The following is a 26,873-nucleotide window of genomic DNA, read 5'->3' as shown; positions in this document are numbered from 1 at the left end:
CTTCGTTCGGTTGCTTGCAATGCCCAGAATATATGTCGGACAAGGATCAACAAAGGCTTCGTTATGCAAATGAGTTAGACTCCCTTATCCCAACTGGCTAGCAGTCAAATGTCACGGTGTTCAATAAAAAATATCATTGTAGGGTACAAAGAAATGCTGCCAACCTTCGTTCGGTTGCTTGCAATGCCCAGAATATATGTCGGACAGGCATCAACAAAGAATTCCTTATGCAAATGAACTAGACTCCCTTATCCCAACTGGCTATAGCTAGCACTCTAAACGCACGGTGTTCAATAAAATATGTCACCACAGGGTACAAAGAAATTCTGCCAACCTTCGTTCGGTTGCTTGCAATCTAAAATACAAGTCGGACAGGAAGCAACAAAGGATTCCCTAATATGAAAATAAGTTAGACTCCCCTATCCCAACTGGCCAGCACTCAAAACTCACGGTGTTCAATAAAAAATATCACTGTATGGTACAAAAAGAAATGCTGCCAACCTTCTTTGGTTGCTTGTTATACCCAGAATACAAGTCGGACAGGAATCAACAAAGGATTCTTATTAGACTCCCTTATCCCAACTGGCTAGCACTCTAAAACGCACGGTGTTCAATAAAATATGTCACCACAGGGTACAAAGAAATTCTGCCAACCTTCGTTCGGCTGCTTGCAATACTAAAATACAAGTCGGACAAGAAGCAACAAAGGATTCCCTAATATGCAAATGAGCTAGACTCCCTTATCCCAACTGGCTATAGCTAGCACTCTAGACTCACGGTGTTCAATAAAAGATATCACCACATGGTACTACAAAGTGGTTTGCTGGAAAACTTTACATTCACTCCTGTTGATCTCCTTTGCGGCCGCCCCACTTAGTGCTGTTGGAAGAGTTTCGGGGCGGCCGGCGCGCTTATCGCTGTGATAGGCCGGCGCCAGGGAACTGTTCTGCGGGCTTATCTCATCCCACACCTGAGGTTTATACCGCACAATCTTCGCGTCTTTGTCAGGAGCGTCTGCATGTTAGAAGCTTTGGGGGAAACCTGGTCGACTTAGAATGGATGATGGATCGTGTTTTACATGAGATGCATTTGTCTCTGTCTACAGGATTTTCATGCATAGATTCAAGGTGTCATGCAGACTAAGAATGTGCAGTGGGAGAATGGAAAAATTGTCAGGAGCGTCTGCATGTTAGAAGCTTTGGGGAAAACCTGGTCGACTTAGAATGAATGATGGATCATGTTTTACATGAAGACATTTGTCTCTGTCTAAAGGATTTTCATGCATAGATTTAGTGCAATTCAAAGTGCAAATTGTAAAGAATGTTTAGAGAGAGGGAGAGAAGAAACAATTGTCAGGAGCGTCTGCATGTTAGACGCTTTGGGGAAAACCTGATGGTCGATGGTGGATGGTGGATCGTATTTTACATGACCTACAATTGTCTCTCTGTCTACAGGATTTTCCTATACAAATTTATGGCAATTTATTGCAAAGTGCATATTGTTTAGAAAGGGTGGAGGGAGAACGGTCGACTTGATGGTGGATGGTGGATCGTATTTTACATGACCTACAATTGTCTCTCTGTCTACAGGATTTTCCTATACAAATTTATGGCAATTTATTGCAAAGTGCATATTGTTTAGAAAGGGTGGAGGGAGAACGGAAAAATCGTCAGGAGCGTCTGCATGTTAAAAGCTTTGGAGAAAACATGGTCGACTTAGAATATGGATGATGGATCGTGTTTTACATGAAATGCATTTTGTCTCTGTCTGAAGGATTTTCATGCATAGATTCAAGGTGTCACGCAGTGTAAGAATGGGTAGAGGGAGAATGGAAAAATTGCACGTTGGAAGCTTTAGGAAAAACCTGGTCGCCTTGAAGCTATATATGGATGATGGATCGTGTTTTACAAGAATGCATTTGCCTCTGTCTACAGGATTTTCCTGCATAGATTCAAGGTGTCGCGCAGTGTATCTCATAAAAAGCGGGTAGAGGGAGAATGGAAAAATTGTCAGAAGCGTCTGCATGTTAGAAGCTTTCTTGGGGAAAACCTGGATTTTTTTTTGCAATTCAAAGTGTCGCACAGTGCATATTGAAATGGAAAGGGGGGGGGGGGGGGGGAAAAAAATTGTACCCTTTTAGTAAATGGTACAGTTTATTGTGAAGCTTTTTGGGAGCAAGGAATCGTTCACAGTTCGAGTAAATTGCGTGAATGTCTAAGGCTGTCGAATGTCTTAGGCTGTCGAGTACACAAATACACATTTACATACATACACAAATGCATAAATGCACACACACACATACATGCACAAACATGTACTTCTTAGAGAGAGGAAGACCCCTGGAATATGAAAAAGACGACCCTTATTATCACTAGCATTTTAATTGTTTGATTAAATTGTCTGGGGTTAAACTATATTGGAATGGAACTATATATACGTATGTATGGTAGCTGTAAACCTAATATCAATACTGTAAACCCCTTGAAGATCCCAGCCTTCCATGTGTTACACCTCAATATGATATACTAACCGTCAGCACTTTATGGAGTCCCATAAAGTTTGCAATATCAGATCGCAAACTACTATCTCACAAAATAGCCGCGGGAGGACAAAGCAGCCAACATTACAATAAAATCAGACTTATCTCTGTGTTGATACCGCGAACCCCTGGAAGATCCCAGCCTTCCATGTGTTCCACTCTATAATATGCTAACCGTCAGCGCTTTATGGAGTCAAATAAACCGGGGAATATCAGATCGCAAACTACTATCCCACAAAATAGCCGCGGGAGGACAAAGCACCCGCCATTACCATAAAGTCAGTTTTATCTCAGTGACACAGCTAACGCATACGAATCGATAAGGCGATGTGAGCAACTTGAAAAGAGGACATAGAAGAGAGAATAAATCTCATCACCTCGTTGGCGCCTTCTCACATCAATAATGAATAGAAATGGTCGACAACGTTACCACCATAAAAGGAATGGCATGACATTTTGACCCCTGTAACGCTATAGGGAAAATGTTAGGAGGATACTATCCCACGAATATAGTACCATGGGAATGGTTAAACCAATTTGTGGGCATTTTCTAAAAGCGGATCACATTTTTGAAAGCATCGGCGATTACCATAAACCAGTTTTGAGCCAATGACTGATTGCTCGGTAGATGAATTATCTTTTATCAATATTCTTTCAGTGAGAAAATGAATAGCTAATGATGTAATTGGTCTTTGATGTTTGATACACCATGGGTCCATGAAAATGAACAAAACAGTTCATGTATTCCTTCAGTGTCACAAACGAAAGATAGTGGATGCTATCTGAAACGTCTGACCGTTTTCAAAAATCATATCTAGTTGCTTGAGTAACTGCTTTTGGGCGTGTCTTATTACCTGGATGTCTAACCGTCATCGACGTACCTCATTGATTCATTGCAAATGTACAACGGTTGATGAAGAGCTGCAGGAATTTGACCTGATTAATTTGGGGACAGGGAAATAAAAAAGGAAGAAGTCCATTATATGACCACAGTCAATTGTTGTGGTCTAAATCAGCTATTGGCTAAATAATTTACTAGATCCATTGAAAAAGTGAAATATGATACAGAACAGACAGTAGGGGGTCCCCCATGGGGTATTTTTCACACATGGAGGTTCGTGTCTCTATAAAGCAATTTCATTGAATTGAAATTGTTTTGTTATGATTCAAAATACATACTTGCTTGCAGTCAATCAATTCACAACGTTTCCACGACTGATCATCCTTTAAATGTACAGTTCAATACATCAATGACTACTTAAAAATAAGACATTTGCTGAAAGATTATAGACACATTCACTGGCTATATAGAACCAGTCTTGACATGTTTTAGTCAATAATTATAACCCGAATCAAGAGGCCCGGTTACCTCTGATTGGGGCCACAGACAATCCGCGTCTTAATCATTGTGAAACTACCAACTGGAACCTATAAAGGTAAAAATAGATTTTTTACGCGTCACTGAAAATCATAAGTCTAGACAATATTACTCGCATCACCCCTTGTGTTGGGAAGATATATTACGTGTACTACATGTATACAGTTTACAGAATGGTCATCTTTTATCCAGCCAGATAATAGTTTCGGGGCCGTTACAATCTACATTTTTATCAACCAAGAAGAGAGGGCACAGGACACAGAGGTGATGTAGTCTTTAGCAAGCAGCTAGTATTAGCATCACCTACATTTAAGTTGAAAAATGAGAATTAAAATTACCACATGCAGGTACAATAACAAACAAGCCACTAATAATAAGGAGTCCATCATTTCTCAGGTCTCATCACGAACTGGCTGCATACAGAAGTCTTTCGATCGCTTTTCATACTTACATCTTGTCAACAAAACGGTTTTAGCTACTTCCAGTCGTTCCCCCTGTACTTTGCTATTTAGATATGCGATGTCGCCCGTGGAAGTTCCAACATTGTTTGTACATAGCCTTTCCTTCAGATGACCTCTGATCTCCGAACTTGTGAACAAATTTTTGTGATATGAAGCAATTATGACTTGAATTGTATATTGTAAATAAGATTGTAGACTGATTTTAGATCAACATGTTAGATATGTTGTTAGTTCTTGATTATGCCATTGTTGTGTAGCGTTATGATTTGTATTGTATATGTATGTATGTGGTCACGATATCAGCATGCTGCCTATGTGTCCACATTGTATTGCCCTTGTTGCAATTTGAATAAATAAATGGCTGCATACTAAATATCAATCCACTGCAGCATTGTTGAGTTATGTAGTTTACAAAAAACAAGGCATACCACAAACCAGGCAATAACATATTATCTTTTGTCATTTGGGCAAAGGTAATATTACACTTCATTTGGGCCGGCTGAGTAGTCCAGGATAGCATATCAAGCGCTAAGTAGAATTGATCATTGGGTGTGCCATGGGTAATCTTTCTGAGATTGTTATCTACGATCGGAAGTAGTTAGCTGACCAGCTGACCATAGTGGACTCCGGGGAATGGTCTGGCAAATAGAGAAGATCTTATTACATGGTTTAGTTTATCGATTGATCTGGTTCCGCTTATGTTAACACTTATGAATATTCAAACATCATCTGCAACACATCATGCCTATGGGGCTCTACTATAGGACTACTTTCCAGTCTTTTCCTACTTTGATATTAACATCTATTATCATAATACCGGTACGTTTACGACGATTTCTCTAACCATACTGATTTGACACATTGTCAACGCATCATTTTCTCCAGTTACATGTTGCTGTTATAGGTTACCCTTGCCACTTCTTCTGTGTAACTGTTCTGCCACTCTTGTCCTGCTAAAAGCGTAATATTGTAATTGTAACACGCCGCGGAATTACACGGCGAACGGGCGCGTGGTTGGGAGGGGGTAAAAAATACCGGTAGGAAGAAACACGGCACAATTAACTGCCGCTATGTACATTTATACATCCTCTGATGTTCCTTCCTTTTCTGTCAGTAAATGCATAAAACATAAACCTGCATGAGCATACAAAATGTCATGAGAAAACTGACGTATACTGTCAAGAATTTTCATTTAACTTCTGTCCGTCACAACCGCTATGACGTAACACTTCACTGCTAGCGTAGATATAAAAATGGCGGGAAAATGGCTGCGTACGTTCAATTTTGCCCATTCAGTCATAGATCCGGGCTATTATGCAACGGTTCTTCACACTTTTACATGAGTTGTAGGTCACCAACAGAAATTCAAGATTGTTGTTGAATCATGTTCGTCTTGTGCCGTGACCATGTGTAATTATGATCTATAAATTTGGCAATGAATGTGACAGTGTGTTCGTCCCACGACGAGCTGCCTACCCCGAAAAAGATACTGAAAACTTTTGGCCTTGTTGTCTTCGAATGCATTGTTATCGATGCTTTGTAAATGATGTATTGGACACCTAGATGTCTGAAGTGTGCACAGCTCAGAAATAACTATTGTTGCATGTGTAGATCTCTTTAAGTTCCAGTATTTTGAATCTACCGGTATAAGTCTTACTACCGGTATTATGCCAGTGCATGTTAGATATTCAGACGATAAGCTACTAGTACGTCGCATAGCACAGTTACTCAAGCAGCTGGATATGATTTTGAAAACGGTTTGACTATAGCATCTACTACCTTTCGTCAGTGACGCTGAGGAGATCTTGTAGAAGAGCATTTTTTTTATACCCTTACAGTGAATTGACATCTTATTTACATGTTCAGCCTCCACATCATAGGTCTATTTGCCCCAGTTTACATGATGAGGTCATATTTTCCAACCGGGGCCCGGTCGGGCTGTTTTAGGAAACGAAAAATAAAGAAATGTATACCTAGAAATAAACACAAATCATGCCCACGATTCTCCTTTCTACGTTTTTTTAATTACATTTTGGGGTGTTCTATATAATGCTTTTCGTTCCCAAAAGCTGCCCAGCCGGAAATGTGACCTTGGCATAAAGGAGGAAGGAGTCACATCAGAAAACAATTTCATGGTACGTAGATACACAGTCATGCTGTTAATATGGAGAATTAACTCTGATACGCAAAACTATAAAATCTATTGGCGAGAAGACATTCAAATGGTATTCGCCATCTTTCATCAGCTCAGAATGGTGTCATCACGTGACCTGAAGGTCAAAGGTTACAAAGGTCACGTGACACGAAACTAACATTTGCAAATAGGGAAGCAAATTTTATTAGAATACTGAAGTCCTAAGTCTAAATTCTCAACACAACACGCAGGTCAGGGAGAAAATAAAAGAAGAACTACTGATTTTAGTACCCATGAGTCATAAAAAAGACTTCCTCTATCTTTTACAAATTTACCACGCTCTGTAAATGGCTTAATTTACCAACCACACGAATAAGCATTATTGCATTCCCCGTTATGTGAGTATGCAATATCTGCCAATTATATTTTGGCAGTGAATCAAATACATGTCCTTTACTGTCAGCTTCAAAGTATAAACGAGTTCCAACATATGCAAATACTCAACAAGGTAGAATTCCGGCCGGTAATTGCAACTCATGCACATTGATCAACGAAGCTTTAATTTTCAAAATACCACCCACATGCCAAAACCCTGCTGAAATTATGCAACAAAGATACATGGCTTTAGTTGTAATGCAGTCTACAGGCAGCAGTTAATACTACAAAATGAGCGTCGGTGTCACTTCGGTTCGACTTGCCTATTGATCATCGTGTAAGGCTTCAAACCTTCCTGAATAAAGTTACTTACATGTTACTACTATATCACAACTATATTCACGTGGGAGAGGGTCTTACATATACTTGTTATATCAAAGGCACTCTTTGTGTAGAACAAGGAGGGGGGGGGGGTAAGATACTAAAATATGGATCGAGCTATTTTCGTTGGATTTTGAGACAGATTAAGACCAAATGTATTCTATGATATGTGGGTTTCTTGATCTTGATAGTAGTGTTTCCTTTCTAATGGTCAGGAATAGTGGGAAAGAAATAATGCACTTTGACACGTTAATAAAGGATTGGTTTCTCATATCAAAACAAAATGATGAAATTGCTTTCGTCAACAATATACTGGTTCAGTAGTGATAATGAATTCCCACTGCGTATTGCACACGTTGCAAACGCTATGAATTAAACAGCATGGATTTTATGATCAAAACACAATCATCAAGCTATCAGTCACCGGTCGTAAACGTGCCGCGAATAAAGGACCAGCTAATTTCTTCACGCCTCTTCATCGTTCAATTTGGCTTATCACTTCAATTGATATTTCAAAATGTCTTCATATCAATGATATTTCATATCTTGCTTATGATTGTTTCTAAACACAGCATCACTCATACAGGCTGAATGAAATAAAGTTCAAATCTTCAACTATGCGGCTCCATATGTCTTACTGAGGAAAGACTACAGTGTGCAAGATGTCGGTAGCTTGAGAAATAATTCCACTCTACTATGTACAGAATCACTACTATAACACTACCAAATATTGCTTGTGTTATATTTTTATATTATAATCAGTACGCCCATAGACTAGACTTTATTCGCTACTTAGTTTAAGCTAAGGGAGAGAAGTAACGTTAAATCACCTTTATTCCCGTTGTATTTGAAAATCAATTATTTAGGGATACAAAATCGACATATGGTTGATTCAGATTGCCATATCTTAAAATTCTTGCATATTACTAAATATCCTGTTTAAAAAACAACGATTATAGGTTACCTCACGGATAGAGGTGAACTAACTTTATTGTTTTGATTTGTTAATCTGTCAAGAGGTTACACAGTAGTTTGCGTTGCCATTATTTTCGTTATCTAAGATAATGATTAAGTACACTTTCAGTTCTAATATTGAAAGCTAGCCGTCAAAGCAGTCAGTCTCGAAAGACCTCAAAAGCCGAGCATATTGAGAATATTTGATCGCAACCAATCTATGTTCATTGAACGTAATTCAGTACATTCTAAAGATCGGCATCTACTAATACTGTATCTGATTATCATGAGTTATGCACCATACCGCAGTGATAGAGTAGTCATTGAGGCTTCTCAGCAGTAATGTATAGGGCATGGATACTCATCCCTGGATCTTCTATCCTTCATCGCCACAAACATTTATCACATACTATGAGTCAAGCCCCTGGCCAGATGCAATCTCTGCTAAATCTAAAATTCAAAGCACAGTCAACCGCAGAATGCAGACACACAATGGAAATACATATTTGTCGTGCGTATATTATACCGCAGCGCATCGGGGAATCTGGCTTATATGTTCTGACTGCTTTTGACGTTCGATCATCTGATAAACAGATTATACAGACCCTCGAAGCAGCTGCTTCGCGAAGTAAATTTTAACGTCAATCATTTCTTCAAAGCCGAAATATTATACAATAGGTGTGTGCTCACAAGAAAGAATTAGATTTGAACTAGCATCATCTGTTTTGGACAGTCTCCTGGATCGAGACAAAGAGGCTAAAAGTAGCCACTAACAAGAGCTTCAGTGACGCAATATCAAATGAAATTCATAATGACATACCATACGTACATACATTTCTTATAACGCCCCTGTGCTGCATAGAATCTTCTTATATCTGGCTGCTTTATAGTGCATCATACGTTTTGGACAGGGAGTCTGCTTGCGACAATGAAGCTAAAAGCGGGCCGTCATAAAAGCTTCAGCGAAGCAACATTCGATATAACTCATAAAGACAAAGCCAGTCTTACTGTATATAAGTGAAATAAGTCAATATATGGTTAAAGTGCCCCCGTGTGATTTAGAAGGTTTACATAACAGTCACAAAGATTGATAGGGCAATCCTAGGCATCTGCCATAGGTGTTGGGACTACCCAAGCACTGCATTTGTAATCATTAACACAATCTCTGTACTTTCTCACCCAGATAGTGGCAGGGACAAGGCCAATCAGAATGGCACTTCGTTTCCACTCTTACGTGTATCAATTCTGATGGGCTGATACGCAGGCCTTATACACAGGCAGTTTAAGGCCTGTGACACCTGTAGATTCTCAGTCGAGCAGTTATATGGCCATAACTTTTGATGTAACCATCTGTTTTCAACAATTTTTTGGCCAGTTAACGCAATTCACCCATATTCAAAATATGATGGCAAGAAAATTGTGGATCTTCAATATTTTGGGTTTAAAAAACCATTTTTTGGTAAAAAATAGGGATGCTATTAAAATGGGTCTGTGCCCACTATGAAATGATTGTCTAACTGAGTCATATTTTCTGGAGTAATAGATTATATCTTTGTGATATCTAATATGCCTGGGGATCTTGCCGCTATACCTAGGTAAGGCTCAATTTTGGGGCAAAAACAGAATTTTTTGACAATTTTTTGGTATTTTTCGTACAAATATCTATACAGCCACGGAAATCAAAGATATTGCAAGAAGACCCACTTGATTTCTGAAGGTCTAAGGCTTAATGAACCTAAATCTGCCCAAAACTCGTCATAAAACTGGTGCCCTGATGTGGGCAGGGGCCGACGAAACACTACTTACCCTACAAGAACTGCGTCCAAGTAAGACATGTTTGACTGTACGTAACATTAACCGATGGTAAAATATGAATGTTTTATGTCTGTATCTGTTAAATCGCTGTTGTATCAATGCGAAATTTCGCAAGCAGTATAAGGCATCAGTCAACTGCCATACAATTATTTTGGGCTAGAAATATCGATTTATAGCATTATTTTGCTGTTTACTTGAAGTATGAGCGCCTCGCTGTTTTCCAGCCACTCCACACCCCGGGAGGTCGGAACCCATGTTCGGACTGTACCACTTGCAGCTCTCGCGGGGGTGCCCTTTTGTTAACCGCTTCTAGTTATGTCGATATTTGATAAATACTAGATCAATATCTTTAACACTCAACATTAATAAGTCTTAAAAAGTAGTTAGTGTAACCCATACATCGTAAGTTCCTGTTTTCGCAATGTAACATTAGATACTGACATTGGACCGTTCTAAAAACGCTCCGGCCCGGCGGGGTTACCTAAGGTCACGCAGTGGTTCGAATTTCATGTTCGACCAAAATTGTCACAGGCCTTAAAGTGCCCGTGTATACTAGGTCGGGTCGTGTATGTGGGATGACCTACATTAAGTCTTGTCCGGCAGCTAGCCGATATGGGCGTCATCACTCAATTTGTCGCTATGTATTATTTCTTGACCCATTCGGTTGCACCCTCCCCTGCATTTTTCCTATTGTCAGCCTGCAATATTTACTTAACTAAAGGAGTGTGTCACTGTTTCTAGATTTTAAAATGTTGCTATAGCTGTAGAGCTCCAATTATTTATAAGCTTGTCATCAAATTTTTAACCTTTTGGAAGGTAATCAAGCAAAAAGATATCTCAAATTTTACTATGTATCTCAACTTCTCTCTCTCTCTCTCTCAAATACATATAATGAAGATCCAATGACGGCTTTTCTTTGTCCACAAACAAACAAACAAACAAACAAACGAACAAACAAGGAAACATGATGTAAACTATATCTCTGTTACTCTGACCCTTGCCTCTTCCGTCATGAAGAAAATTAAAAGCGGCTGGAAGGCAAATTTGAGCTTTCATAAATAAACAAAGGTTCAAACAAACAAACAAACAAGCAAACAAACATACGCACCAGAAAACACAACCTTCTTCTTGGCGAAGGTAACAAACCACGAATATAAATACAGGGCAGGCGGGAGTAATGTATAACGTTACAAATGGCGATGCTATCAACAGCATCATTCCAACTAGATACAAATGAGACCATCCTAATCCAGGCTGCAACAATGAGCAGCCAAGATTGTGTTGACCCCTGTAGTATTAAAGGTTATACAGGGGCTGATTGTGGGTCATTCCACACTGATGAAGGCGAATCTCTAGTCGGCCATTGGGGACATCAAGTTATCTTTAAGTTTTTTTTTAGCCCGAAGTGTATTCTGTGTTAATCAAACTTAAGAGGGTGGTCATCTTGAAATCACCTCAGTCACTCATAAAACAACAAATTGAGATATTTCAATCTCAGGAGGATATATACCTTTACTTTTGTGTCAATACTTATTCGATGAAAAAAACAGATTACTGGTATTACTTTCTGAACCACCCTCGTAGTAGAATTGATAACAGAGGTTGACTCCTCTCTGTGATTTTTTGGTTCCAATTTTTTTAACGAAAAATGATGTTTCTTCATCACTTGTGATGTATTCATTTTGCTTGTACTGATTCAAGAAGTCGATCTGGTAGTAGTCTTTGCTTTTCAAAGTCTTTGCTTTTCCCCACGAAAAGGTAAATACCCTAGTTTATGACACATACATCTTTATGCTAACATTGTGCTTTCTACGTAATATTCACTGCGGTACAGTATAATATTACATATATTATCGACCGCATCCAGCGAGAACGGAGTTACAACACAGAGATAACTCCTCCACTGGTAATCTCTCAGAAATTTTCATCTACGTTCGAAAGCAGATAGCTAATCTAAATGGGCCGCAGGGGCTGGTTATACAAACAGAGACGATTTATGACTCGGTTGACTCTATCGATTGATCGTATGTAATCTAGTTTTCAACACCAGTGGACTTCGGCCAGGTCTGGGCTTTTTGTTACACCAGTATAAACGCACTGGCTGAAGCTTAAGGTGGTATCTCACTTCGCTTGGGGCACCGGTGCGGCACTGCGGGGGTTGGAAAGATTACTCAGCAAATTTCAGAGATAAAAAGGCCGAATTTTCTCACGTTTTGTGTATTTTGTTGTCTTCTAAGTCATACTTTTACGTATTACGCAATATCTAAATTCGTCGAAAATACCACAACAGTGCCGCAGTGAACGAACCCTACAGTGCCTCACCGGTGCCCCAAGTGCAGCGAGATACAACCTGTAATGAGGAAAAAATAAAGTCAAACCTTGATGTAACAGTATCGCATCAAGTGGCTATTGAAGTCTGGACCGATGAGTGATGATCTAATGGACGCGGCGGGACATTAGCTAGCTGTGTGAGTCGATAGCCCCTGGAGGCCTGATCACGCAATGTAGTTAATCAATGCGCAGTTAGCTGGAGGGACCTGGTAAAGAGTAGGACGACAAGTAATCTATCAAACGTTCAGTTGTGAACAATTTCTGTTTTCACGAAATGTTGATCTGTTGTACATATAAGCAAGGAGTCAAATAAATGTTACCAGGACGAACATAGACGTACAGAGCACCAACGACTTAACAGTATCATGAATCGTAATCTACCTCTAAGCTCGGTACGCAGTATGCATGGTCTCGATTGATAAAGACCGATAGATGCTGGTTTTCAATGTTTTGCCTAAAATATGCTACGATTAAAGCGTTGTGGCTTAATGCAAATATGGAAGAAAACTACGACAACCGGAGACACTAGTCCTCCAATAAAGCTTGATCATTTTCATTACAAGATCTACCCATCTAACAGATATTTTCACAATCCATTTATAGATTCTTACTCTTTTTGCTGGCCAAATCATGCGTAAACACAAAAAGACAACAGTCGTGACCATAAAGTAAGATATAAAAAAACGAAAGTTTAGCTGCAGTAGCATGAAAAGCCGAGCAAATAATGTAGCCCAAATCTAACCACGTCTTTGACGGAACCACGTATTTCCAATTTTTATGGCGATCCATTTACAGATTTTTGTTATTGTTTGTTTGTTTGTTTGTTTGTTAGCATTGTAGTGCTAACTACAAACATACAGATTCTACAGAAAACATAACCTTAGCGAAGGTAACAAACTGGCAAACATAATGTTGCACACACACGTAGAACTCCCTTTCACACAGGTAATAACACTACCGTGCCTTGGTAATATGTAGCAACTTTAATGTACGTTGACAGGCGCCCTGTGGGATCCCAGTGGGAGGTTTCACGGAGCTCTTAGCTTTATTGCATGTGGCGGACGCTGTATAATGTGCTGAAAGCATCTCCGCTACGATATAATCAACAACGACTGGTTATGGTAACATATGAAGGAAGCAGAGCCGGTTGAAAATGTAAAAGGTGAGGGTTGTTGGAGAAAAAACTGGAGAAAGCCGAATACGATGTACATGTAGAGCGTAGCCGAGTGTGTTTAGTCACTAACCTTCATAAACTTTTATCCCAAGATTGACACATTAATTATATAGATTTGAAAAAATACATTTTCAATAGTTTGTCGTTCTAATATGTGTTGTCATATATATTAGCCATTAGAATAAAGAATACATTTAACAGACGCTATGAAAAGTTCTAAAATGTGCATTGTTGATGATCGTTGACTTGTGACTTGTGAAATGTGGAAGGATGCTTGGCCCTAACCTGTTATTACTCGTGCATCTTCTCTGAGCAACGGCCTTCGAATATTGTTTGAAAAGTGGCCATGGGTCAACATCTAAAATTTTCATCATAATTGTTTTTGCGCTTATAAGCATAAAGCACGGCATATTTTGCGTATATTACCATATTCGGATGACGAAAATGTTATTGATTTAGAAGCCGAAAAAGAAGAATTCCTTTGATACAAAATTGAGGATAAATTAGTACAAAAAGTCTAGATATGCTCGAGGACTACCAGCAAGTCTTGTTTTAATGTTTATTTCTATATTTTCTTGAAATTGAAGGTTTTGAAATACGTCCCCATGATTTTCGTTTTGATTGACACATAATATAATATTCCGTCCGTCGCTAGGTTACAAGTAATGCATCACTACCTACTGCGGAATGCACTGCATGGGGTGTTTAATGTAGCCGTGGCTGAAACGCAATAGATAATTTTGGTACATAACATACTCTAAATGAAAAATCTGTTTACAAAACCGTGCGTTGCTATAAAACAACATAAATCCTATAGAATGACATCAGCGTCTTTGTATCATTACTTGTTCTCTGTCATAAATATGCTCACCTTATTCTGCTTAAAGGTTTTAACGTCGACACCATTGTCACTCATTGCATTGTTGAACATGTAGGAAATGAAATACTTCTTTGTTGTGCTACAATATTTCATCGCTTCAATTCCTATTGTTTGTAGTCTCTAACTTTAAAAATACAGGCGTGAACGTTATTCTGACCACCCTTTTCACTCGTGTGCATTAGTTTGGAGTGTGTAGAGGATGGCTTTCATAACATTATTCATTTACTGTGACCTGACAAAAAATTCAGGCCCTATTTTTCTGAAAATAAAGCTTCTTTTTGATAGAGCCTCGCAAATGTTCAATAATCTTACTGTCGCATTGTACAAGTCCACTGTCGAAAGATACTGGATGCTATCTGAAACGTCTGACCATTTCAAAAATCATAATTATTCAGTTACTTGAGTAACTGCTTTTAGGCATAATTCTTATGACCTGGATGTCTAACCTTCATAGATGAATCTTACTTTGGCTTTGAATTTTTCCAAACCTTACTTATGATATTTCAACTCGATACCTTGATATGTGTTGCATGTGGAACCATGTTTTGTACCCAGATCGCGTGTCATCACCCTCTTTGAATAAAAGGCATTGTCACCTTGCATTTAGAAGCAATATCTCATCCAACGTTACATATAAATATGACGGTCGTGCAATGAATTCCACTGCATCATTTGTGGTAAGAGTGCCCTTATGTCTCACATATAGATCACATAAGAGCCTCATGGTTACTTTGATGCCCCCATTGGTAATATATTGTGAACAACAAAAGTGTCAATTGTACAACTAATTCATGAATATAATTTTTCGTTATTGTCTTGTATAGTGTATTCTTGAAATAGTTAATCTACAAGACAGACTACGATAGACTGTTAAACTAACAAATCTAGTGTGTAAGACAAATACTCTACGATATATAGATAGTCAAACATACATACCAAAGATTTTCACTTTTTAAACGTAGACACAGTATTGGCTTGTTAGACATTCGGGCTACGTGTAGATTGCAGAGTATGGTTTACATTTGATACTTGTTGACACTACATCATTTTGGTCTCTGACCTTAAAATTACAAAAGTTCCAGCCGATTCCAATTAGGCAATGGCAAAGACTGGTTATCAGTCAACTGAAGGTTGATGATGCCTGCCGGCAATTCCATATTCCGGTGTTATTGCTTTCATCATGCAAATTATCACGTATCAAAATACTGCCCCAAGCATAAATAACGGAGTAAGCTTTCTAAAGTTTATCTACGTACCCACTTAAATTGTAACTGCAGGCTGCCTATCTGAAATATAACACCTACGTAAAAACGTGAAAACCGAAATGTGACAACTTCCTTTCTGTGCCCTAGTCACAACCAATACTCAGGACTTCTCACACGTCTGGAGGCTCCACTGATCTAGGTACAACCAAAACATGGGACTCCTCACACATGTGGAGGCTCCACTGACCTCTAGGTACAACTAACACTCAGGACTCCTCACACTTGTGGAGGCTCCACTGACCTAGGTACAACCAAAGCCCAGGATTCCTCACACATGTGGAGGCTCCACTGACCTAGGTACAACCAAAGCTCAGGACTCCCCACACATGTGGAGGCTCCACTGACCTAGGTACAACCAAAGCCCAGGACTCCCCACACATGTGGAGGCTCCACTGATCTAGGTACAACCAAAGCTCATGACTCCCCACACATGTGGAGGCTCCACTGACCTAGGTACAACCAAAGCTCATGACTCCCCACACATGTGGAGGCTCCACTGACCTAGGTACAACCAAAACTCAGGACTCCCCACACACGTGGAGGCTCCACTGACCTAGGTAAAACCAAAACCCAGGACTCCCCACACGTGTGGAGGCTCCACTGACCTAGGTACAACCAACACGCAGGACACCCCACACGTGTGGAGGCTCCACTGACATAGTTACAACCATACTCAGGACACCTGACACGTGTGGAGGCTCCACTGACCACTAATCGCTACCCGAGATATTGAAAGGTCAATGGATACTTGTAAGGGTACATGAACACGCGTAGGAGTACGTCCACACACTCGTCCACATAACAAGTGGACTACTTCTCCAACTGCCCAACCTTTGATAGCAAGCTTTACTCCTGATTTCAGTTATCCCTAACCCATTGCAATTTGCTTTGCTGTATGGTTTGGCTACTACCAGATAGAGTCACTCATATACTGCCTTGATAAGTGGGCTGCTTGTATCCAACATTACTGTACACTCATACCCAATCTTCGATGACAAACCAAACTCATAGTTTCATTTCTATGGAATCCATTTCAATTTTGGTTCATCTACAACTAGAATCACTCTAATATTGCCTTGGTCAGTGAACCGCTGCTGTCTAACATTGCTGTCGTGAGTAGAAGTAAGTATCATACTCAATCTTTGATAGCAAGCCAAACTCATGGGTCCAATTTCCTTTGGAACCCATTTCAAATTCCTTTAGCCTATGGCTAAAGCATTGACTCCTGTATATGTGTGCATCTGTCCAACATTATCACTTGAACACTCATACCTAATCTTCTATAACGAACCAAACTCCTCGTTGCATTTTTATGGAAACCACTTCAATTTTGGTTCGCCTACAACTAGAGTCAGTTTGATATTGCCCTGATAAGTGAATCACTGCCATCCAACATTGCTGAGTTACTCATAACCAATATTTAATAATAGACAACCAACCTCCCGCTTCCATTACTTTGGAACCCATTTCAATTTTCTTTAGCCTATGGCTAAAGCAGTGAGTCATGTTTATCTGTGACGCGCTAACTGCATCTGTCCAACATTACTGCTATACCATCATACCCAATCTTTTTTAACAAACTCATGTAGTTTCATTTTTATGGAAACCATTTCAGTTTTGGTTCGCCTAAAACCCAAGTCACTTCTCTATTGACTTGATAAGTGAACCATTGCCCAACATTACTGGATACTCATGCCCAATATTTGATAGCAATCCAAACCCCTAGTTTCATTCGTTTGGAACCTATTTCAATATTGTTTAGCCTACGGCCAAAGCAGTGACTCTTGTATGTGTGTGCTTCACTGACTGTATCTTTACAATATTATCAAACCATCGTACCTGAGAGCAAGCCAAACTCATGGTTCCATTCCTTTGGAACCCATTTCAATTTTGTTTAGCCTACGGCCAGAGCAGCGGCTCTTGTATGTGTATGATACGCTGACTCTATCGTGAGTACTCATAACCAATCTGTGATAGCAAGCCACTCTCCTGGTTCCATTCCTTTGGAACCCGTTTCAATTTTCTTTAGCCTTTAGCCTACAGCCAAAGCAGTGACTCTTGCATATCTGTGGTAGATTGACCGCATCTGTACAATATTACTGAACCACCATACCCAATCTTCGATAGCAAGTCAAGATTCTGGTTTCATATGTTTGAAAATCCATTTCTATTCTGTGTAGCCTGAAGCAACTGCCAGAGTCACTCTCAGTTTGCCTTGACAGCCGAACTGTATCTGTCGTATAGTGCTGAGCACTTATGCGTTATCTTTGAAAGCAAGCCAAAACAAGAGTGTCCGACATTTCTCTGGAACCGTTTCAATTCTTTTAAGCCTTCGGCTAAATTCACTCTTATGTGTTCTTCGTAAGTGGACGAATCTGTTTAAAAATGCTGTACCGCATGCCTGCAGTCTTTGTAAGCAAGCCAAAAAACAAAAGTTCATTTCTCTGGAGCCCGCGGTTCAATATCATTTTTAGCCTTCGGTCAGAGTAACTCTTATGTTTTCTTGATAAGTGTACTACCTCAGTCCATCACTGGTCTGCACTCAAACCTAATCTTTGATAGCAGGCTAGCATACATGAAAGAGTTGATCTATTTGAAGTTCATTCCTATCCTATTCTATTACTATCCTATGGTCAGTAATACACTTGTCATATATCATTATACACTCGGGATACTATAACATTAGCTCCACCAACCTCGGTTTCGTCTCATTTCTCTTTCCCTTTGGACTATCTAAAATTTGCTTTCACCTCATAAACATATGTATTTCAATTCATAATTCTTTGTTATAAACCTTCTGATCAACAAATCTTTTTAATAGCCAATGGCGAAAGGTAGAGGATGCTGTTTAAAATTCCTGACCGTTTCCAAAATCATATCCACTTGCTTGAGTAACTTGTCACATTTGGCGTACTATTGCAACCCTTTCAGAGGAAGCACACACCTAGTGGCCTTTGATAACACAAGCAACATATCTTCACTAATCTTTGGAATTAAGTGACTTGCTAGATGCATGTGTCGTATATCTCCTACGCCCTATCAGACCGCTTGCTCAAGACCAAGATGTCTGACATTAATTAGGATTTTCCCGACGACCATTCCAATGACCCTTGTATACTATTACAACCCTTTCAGAAGCACACACATTGTGACCTTAGATGGCACAAGTACCATGTCTTCAGTACTCTTTGGAATTAAGTGACTTGCTAGATGCATGTGTCGCATATCTCCTACGCCCTATCAGACCGCTTGCTCAAGAGCAAGATGTCTGACATTAATTAGGATTTTCCCGACGACCATTCCGTGCAACAGGTCTAACCGTCGGCCCTGTGGCGTCCCATTGTCTGTGTAATTTTCTACAAAGTGCTGAGATGGCGTTCGGGGCGTCTCATGGTATTTGGATGAGGTCAAATACCATCAGATGGTTGTGAGGGAGATTTGTGTGATGCCTTGGACCTAATAGAGTACAGTGTATGACTTGTCGCTGGCAATAGATTTGATTTTTCAGCGATGTAAGGACTATGAATAACATGAAATCATACTAGAACTAATTAATGTGACACCATCTCCTTATGCTTCATAGGTCTTATTTACAGCTGCGTAGATGCATTTATGTTAAGCAAAAATCATTCAAGATCATTGAATGAGTTGATAGTAATCATTGTTTAGAATTGCAACATTTTAAAGAAAACCTGTATCGTAATACTTGCATTTTAAAATGTTGGAATATTTACTCTTTCCACGAAGCTATGAACTTGAATGTTTGTATCAACCATTGTTTGAAGCTATGATGTAGAATTATGATTGATGTGTTGTTCAAACCTACCTTTGTTCCGTTCCAAAGCATCACCAAGTTGTAGTCGGCCAGAACGTTGTTGTTTTCGTTGATGTCCTGCAGAGCAAGCTCCACCGCCGCCGGTAAACCGCTCCCTGCCTCCCCGCCAAAAGCAGCTTCCGAGTTCGGGAAGAACCCCATGATCGTCAGGTTCGTCTTCAGGGCTTCTGTTTTAGAGGCCGCAGATAAAATGTACAGCAGAATAATTGTCTTGCCGAAGCGCACCGAACGCTTTGCCTCCATGCCTCGGAGAAGCATGCCTCAGTCACCGCCTCCTCGCTAAGCCGCCCACAGAAAATCACAGAGGTTGATAGAGGTTACCTCTGCTTCCAGCGCCTTTTGTACCACCAGTATATGATGTTACCTCATTTACATATCGACATGGCTTGAGGTGGTAAAGAGGTGATGTAAATTGATGTACAGCCACACTGCTTTTTGTCGCGAGGGAATGAAAGATTGTAGGTGACGTTTGGTACATACATGTCTGAACTGCAAAATACGGGCCCGTTCCGACCTTATCAAAGGCTGGCTGCTATAACTCCTACCAAACGATTTTTCCCCGCTGGATTTCTCTCAGGATGAGGTCGCACGTGATTGGCTGATTCAGCACCAGTCTTTGTCTGCCTGCCGTCCCAGCTGAATGCTCCAAGCGAAGGCAATTTGTTTGTATAGCCATTCGGACGGTGAAATGGGGGCGTTATGGTCAGGGTATCACCCGCATGATCCTAATAGGCGGTTGTTGCCGCGATATGATATTTTGTGGCGCCTCTGAATGAACGAGAGCCCATCTGTGACGTCATTGGGTTATTCGTAAACGGTCAATTGATCGTCTTCAGTGGCACAGGCAAGATCGTTTGGCCAATAGTGCTCACATGCTCTCGATTAGGTTGGTTTTACTGCTGACATGGGCTTTCTTTTAATGGTGTGTGTCGAGATATAAAAAAATCGCCAGTTTATTTTCCTCAGACTGAATTACGACTTAAAGAGCTAAGCTAGTGCTTTTTCCATATCTGTCTAACTGAATATACATTTATTCTATTGGACGGCATTGGAGGAGTATTTCTAAATACTACAAAATATGACAATAATACCATTGTCTTGCTGATTTTTTTCAAAGACCAAGAATAAAGTCTATTTCATATGATAATAATATCAGACAATGCAGCTCTTTACAATCATGTACATTCAACAAATCGACAACTGCATAAACAGGACGCAAAATCCATATGACATTGAACCATATTTCTTCTAGATCTTGTGAAATATCCATCTATGCTTCATTTACGATTTACTGCCATTGGGAGATGTAATGCTATGTTGCAGTCTTTCAATAATAAGGTGTCAAATATGACGAGTTCGCGAAAAAGATGTTACAAGGCACGGCACGTTTTATGCGTCGCCAGCTGCGGTTTCAGGCGGGACTCAGTGTTTTATGTTTCTCACAGCGACAGGTATATGAATATTTGAACGCACGGTTAGCTTTCTAACAAGCGGAGCCAATTACTGTTTACGATAATGAGAAAAGACGTTTGTGTTGCTTTCACCATATTCATGTGAAACGGTAGTTCACCTTTACCCGCGGGGTATTCTATATTTTATGTCAAACTGCTCTTTCTATAATCTAGAAAGAAAAGAGCTGTTCAATGAGGCCACCAAATTCCACCCAAACTTCCTCACATTCAATGACAAAAAGAAAACAGTTCTCCTTTTAACATCACAAAACCCACACATAATAGAAAAGGTGGGATCTTTTGTCTTCCACTTTCTTCAAAAAAGAAGTCGAACCCAATAATCCAGGATCTAGAGTTAACTTTTACTAGTTTTAGACTAGATTAGACACTTGTAATATTGTATTTTACACTGTTTGAATATTTTATATGTTACCTGCAATTAGCCCACGGGCAAGAATTTGCAATAAAACTTGTTAATATCTTATATCCGTTGCATATGTATAAAAAATCAGTGCATTTCAAGTCGACAGAATGTGGTTTCAAATACTTTTAGAATATTTCAGTTTTTTCAAGCCACAGTCCGTTGACATGATACAAATATTAAAAAGCCCTGTTTTTGTAAAACGGACATAGGATACCCCACAGATAAAGGTGAACTAACGTTACATGTATGTATGTGTCGTTGGTGTGTTTACATAAAGAATCGTAGGGTCCATAGAATTGGCTTCATACACCTGTACGTGCTGTTTTCAGATTGCATACCAGTTATGATTATACCTGGCTATGGCTGGGGAGTGTAAAAATAACATAACTGACATACAATCAGAATGCATCACATAATAAGCCCCCAAACACCCAAGAAGCTTGCTACGTATTGAAACATTTTGAATTGCTTTAGAATGTATTGTATATATTGCTGTAATGCTCAGCCGAAGTATTAAGATTATTATCTGGAGTAGGTACCGAGTAATATCAACACAGACCAGACATGGCTGTTAACAACCAGGTAAGATTTAAAAATGACATACAATTCCACCCAAAAAGCTTGCTATGTATGCAAAATAATCTCACACTTTGAGCCCCATACATGTTTGCTTGCATAAGATGGTATCTCACTACACTTGGGGCACCGGTGCGGCACGCGGGGTTCGAAAGATTACTCAACGAATTTCAGGGATAGAGTCCATTCCAAGACACCATGCGGATGTTTGTTGCCATTGTTTAGAATTGATTTTAAAGTTTTGTAATTATATGTCTAGGACATTTGATACTTCAGAAATATTTTTAACACTGTTTCAACTTTATAAATATTTCCCTGGTCCTGTAAAACTTTGCAAATATTCATGGTGTGGAATTGGATACTTCTAATGGTTTCTAAACAATGATAACAGCATTCTACCATTATTTACCATTTTCTACCATTTTTTGTAATGGTTCGGTGGGCTGGGAAGATAGCAATTCACACATCCTTGCAAAGTATGGTTGGGTGCCATGCAACAATGGCCCACCACAAAGGATCCACCAGTGCCCAGCAGTGAAATCTAAAAATATACAGATGCAACAATAGGGCTTACTTTTATGGGGGCAATAAACTAATTTTACCATTTGGCCAGGTTTACCATTTTTTGTAAATATTTGTAAATGTGAAATAATCACAGAGGTTTCACAATTATTCTAAATAAAGATATTTTTGTACAATTACTTTCAAAATGTTTCTAAAATATTCAAAGAAATTCAATAAATGAGTATTTTCTTACTCAATTTTTTGAAAATAATTTAATTATTGTGGCTCAGATATTCTTTTATTCAAAACAATTCAGACTAATTATAAATATCGCCTAAAAACCCTCATGGTGTCTTGGAATGGACTCTACAGAACGAATTTTCTTACGTTTTTTTTTTTGTATTCAGTTTTCTTCTAAGTCATACATTTAGGTATTACGCAATATCTAGATTATAAAAAAAATGGAGAAAATAACACAACAGTGTCGCATTGAGCGAACCCCGCAGTGCCGCACCGGTGCCCCAAGTGCAGTGAGATACCACCTTGACTCTCGTGATGACATAGAATTTGTCCTACAGTCGCAGATCAATCAATGCCAAAAGCGAGTCCCCTAACATGACCTCAGTGCAGAAAGCAGCTGCCAAATATTCAGTAACGGAACAGAGTCGCCTCTCCCTCTCAGCTATACGACCTTCTTGGGCCCGGTGTGTTCGCTACAGCATTTGAATTACGTCTGTTGTTGTAGTATGGTAGCTTTCGTACGGGGGTACGGGGTTCGTAGAATTCGGAAAAAAAGTCGGGAAATTGGCCACGCTTAGGTTCATGTTTCCCCTCCGGCTGCGCGGCCGACCAACTCCTCTTGTAGCAAAATTCACCTGGCAAATTATTCTCCCTTTAACTTAACTTAATAGTCAGTAATTAGTCTGGTAGAGACTAGTAGAATGGCGAGGCAAAAGAAGGGAATCTAGATCGCGACAATTTTTGTTTTATTTGCTTTGGGCAACAAAAAATCATCTAGGCCACATGGAATGTACAGAATCTCCATAAAACGTTCCTATCGCAAAATGTACCTCATTAATGTACCACTAAAGATGAAATATAACGTGTAAAAAGATAACTGTAACATGTGATGTATAATTTTGTCGTCCCTTTACGAGTAGAGTATGATTGTGGAATTATGATAAATGGTGAATTGACTTAATCAGTGTGACAGTTAAGTACGAACAAGGAATATAAAACATACATCATTCCAATTCTTGCGACTCATTTTCAGTCCATTCAGATAGAGATAGTATGGAACGTTTTGCATTTATTTTTTAATAATGATAAACCCTTGCAATGTGGCTTCTTGAATAACGCTATCAATCATAGATGGTATTCTGTGGTTTTGTGGTTTTGCAACTTAGCCATTATTACATTCGAGTACATCTGTTGTCAAGGCTACACGTCAGGCCTTAGATCAAGACATTAGAATCTATACGTAGTGAATCAACACTTGCCTATTGCTAAATGAGGATTGGATCTCTTCGCTGGATCATGGAAAATGTTTAAGGTTCGGTGTATACGCGTACGTCTTGTATCTACATGTTGCAATGAAAATACTAGAAGTAGTCTATGTATTATAGGTGGCACAGGTGGTATCGTCACGTTGTGTTGAGCAAAATTGCACATATCAGTCAATACTTTCTCATAATTGATTGTGCCCTTAAGGCTTAACGATCGTAGCCATGCAACCACAGCATTAAAGAAAATATTATTGCAAATCGCTCTCATCGTTGAGTTTTGAATAATATCTGCCCTTTTGTGTCGCGCCGGGTTTCAATCACTATTCCGTACAGTCGATATAATTGTCTCCTCATTAGCATGTGTGCATGTCTGTTTGCAAATTCTTTAACACCACATGAAGTCATAAAATAATGGGTGGATATATGTAAACCCTGGGTATCAACGATACTCGTATACTAGTAATACTTTATGTGTCAAATGTCTAACTATAGTCCCCGTACACTCTATCTACATGATTAAAGCTACATGTTTATGAAAATACAAAACGATGATTGACATATGCAATCCCTGTGTATCAAGTCTTCCATACGTCATGCGTCCAATTTCTAACTATAACATTAGTGCAAACATATGAATACAACAGAAACTAGAGTTCCTCGAACACATATCTTCGCCAAATAAACAATTTCTATGGAAGATAGTTCTTTTTGAATGATTAATGTGTATAAGTCCATATGTTATCTAGTCACATCATGTAGTGGTTGGTTGGATTATGAACATTGTGAGTAGATTAGTCTATTCTGTCGGTGTACATAATGCAGCAAATGTTTTGGCGATGTGAATGAATGTCTTTGCATAATCAGAACAATTTGTACAGGTATGAGGTTACTGTTCTATTTTGTGTTGTCATAATTACTTTCGGAGAGCTGGTTATGTTTTGGGTAGCGTTTGTATGTATGTATGTATGTATGTATGTATGTATGTATGTATGTATGTATGTAGAAACCAGCAAATTGAAGACCGGCTGAATGGATTGAAGTGATATTTGGTATGTGGGTAGGTCTTGGAAACCTGGAAACCACAGGAAGTCACGCCGATAATTGCATTCGTCACTCACCAAACCCCGGCCACTGTAACAGTTGTTCCTTCCAATTTACGGAACTTTTTAACTCACCAAGGGTCATCTAAGGGCCATATGTAAGGATTGCTACGACCCCCGCCTTGGTGAACGTTTGTTTCAATCTCATGAAAATAGAAAGTAAAGTTTTGCAGTCGCGAGTTAAGTCAGTGGTATTTTACAGAGTCCAAGGTTATGATTTCTGCGACTGTCCGATGACAGCCGCCTGTCACCTTTGGCGATTTGTATTTCTCGCAATGATGTCAGTTCTTTCTAGCCGACCTTTCCCTTACAACATGACATCTCTGTTAAGAGTTGAGGAATGCGTGGATAATTGACGGTGACCCTTTTGACCTAAGTGCTGTTCTTCAACATGTTGGGTTTGTCTTGTCCCAGCACTTGGTCACTTGTTGTTTTAACCTAGTTCACAGATGTAAGTACTATGTGTTACAAGCCGTCATTGTTCAATTATGTTATATTACTGACTTTACATAGTACTTATTCGTTTGTTTAGACCCATGTAGTGCTACTGGCACATGGAACACCAAGTTTCCTTGCAGTCCATCATAAGAAAATGCACTGAAGTGTCTCGTAGATATTAGCTCTACATCTTTATATCAAGTGATATTCGTCAAGTTCCCTCTACTACATTTTTACCGTTCCCATGATATAGTGTTGCTTTTATTGTTGATCTGTATATAGATATAAGCAACACTTGTATATAGATATGTTATATTTCAACTGCTATGAATCCTTTGCTGTGTGCCGTCGTATTGACATCAATTCAGCAAGCTATTTAATTGCTTAATTTTATAGATACGTGTTGGACACGGTCAGGCTTTGTATTTTGCTAACATGAACCATGACCATTTATAGGCATTTTTCAGCCAGTAGTCTCTACCAGACTCCATCCTGGCAGAATAGTACACGGATGACCTAGTAACATCCCTGGTCAATCAGAATTTCATGCTTCCAAGACAACTTTTTTTTTTCCCATGATGCCTTGCGAGGTGGCTAGCTGCCTTTTCTAGAGCTCTGCACTTTCCAGAGTTCTATTGCCTATTCTCAACATTTTCTTCGCATTTTCTCAACTCATCCGCTCCGTAACACATCTACAAAGGTCCTGGGATAAGGTGGTGAGTTCAACTTTCCCTACGATTCCTTTGTCGAACTTCGTTTCTGATCAGTACAACGACGATCACCACCCCCCTCCCACCGATAGCCATGAGTTACGTGTCAGCAGTCATTAATGGCAAGGCGATAGACACCGTCGCGACGGCCCCTAACGGAACTCCAGCATCCTCCTGCAAACCAGTCTTCTTTCTGGAGAAGGATGTCCATGCCGTTAGTCCTACTGAGACTTTCTTCACGAATGTCGAGGTCTACAAAGCCGTAGCGCGCTGTGTTCAAGCGTCAAATATAGCCGGGATTCAACAGGTTCGCGGATTATGGCGTCTCTACTTACGTGATCCAGAGGAACGTGCTTCCCTCATCGCGTCTGGGATTAGCCTTCGCGACAAGTATGTTGAAATCAGTGACAATCACCCTTTTCAGCAGCGAAATGGTGTTAGAATCACAGTCCGAGATGTACCCCTCTCCGTTGACGATGGAGTCATAGCGTCTGGCCTGAAAAGCTACGGTGTTAAGCTCCTTGGACCCCTGAAGCGCGAAATGCTTCGAGTTGATGGTAAACTTACCAACTGTGAAACCGGAGACCGTTTCGCCTTTATGGCAACTCCAACTAACCCCTCTGAACATATCCCAAGATTTGTG

At 39.6% G+C, this 26,873-nt stretch overlaps 1 protein-coding gene across 1 annotated transcript in view; it reads right to left on the bottom strand.

The window, feature by feature from the left end:
• LOC118405619 (gamma-aminobutyric acid type B receptor subunit 2-like) overlaps positions 1 to 20,163 on the bottom strand; it is a 40,252-nt gene extending 20,089 nt beyond the window's left edge. Inside the window, exon 1 of the mRNA XM_035805173.1 lies at positions 19,514 to 20,163. Within this exon, the coding sequence (XP_035661066.1) occupies positions 19,514 to 19,780 (267 nt within the window). The 5' untranslated portion in view covers positions 19,781 to 20,163. The remainder of the gene's footprint in view (positions 1 to 19,513) is intronic.
• Positions 20,164 to 26,873: the final 6,710 nt, after the last annotated feature.

The sequence above is a fragment of the Branchiostoma floridae genome, chromosome 18 (assembly GCF_000003815.2).
Source record: "Branchiostoma floridae strain S238N-H82 chromosome 18, Bfl_VNyyK, whole genome shotgun sequence".
Lineage (NCBI taxonomy): Eukaryota > Metazoa > Chordata > Leptocardii > Amphioxiformes > Branchiostomatidae > Branchiostoma > Branchiostoma floridae.
This window is presented reverse-complemented; position numbering and strand designations above follow the sequence as displayed.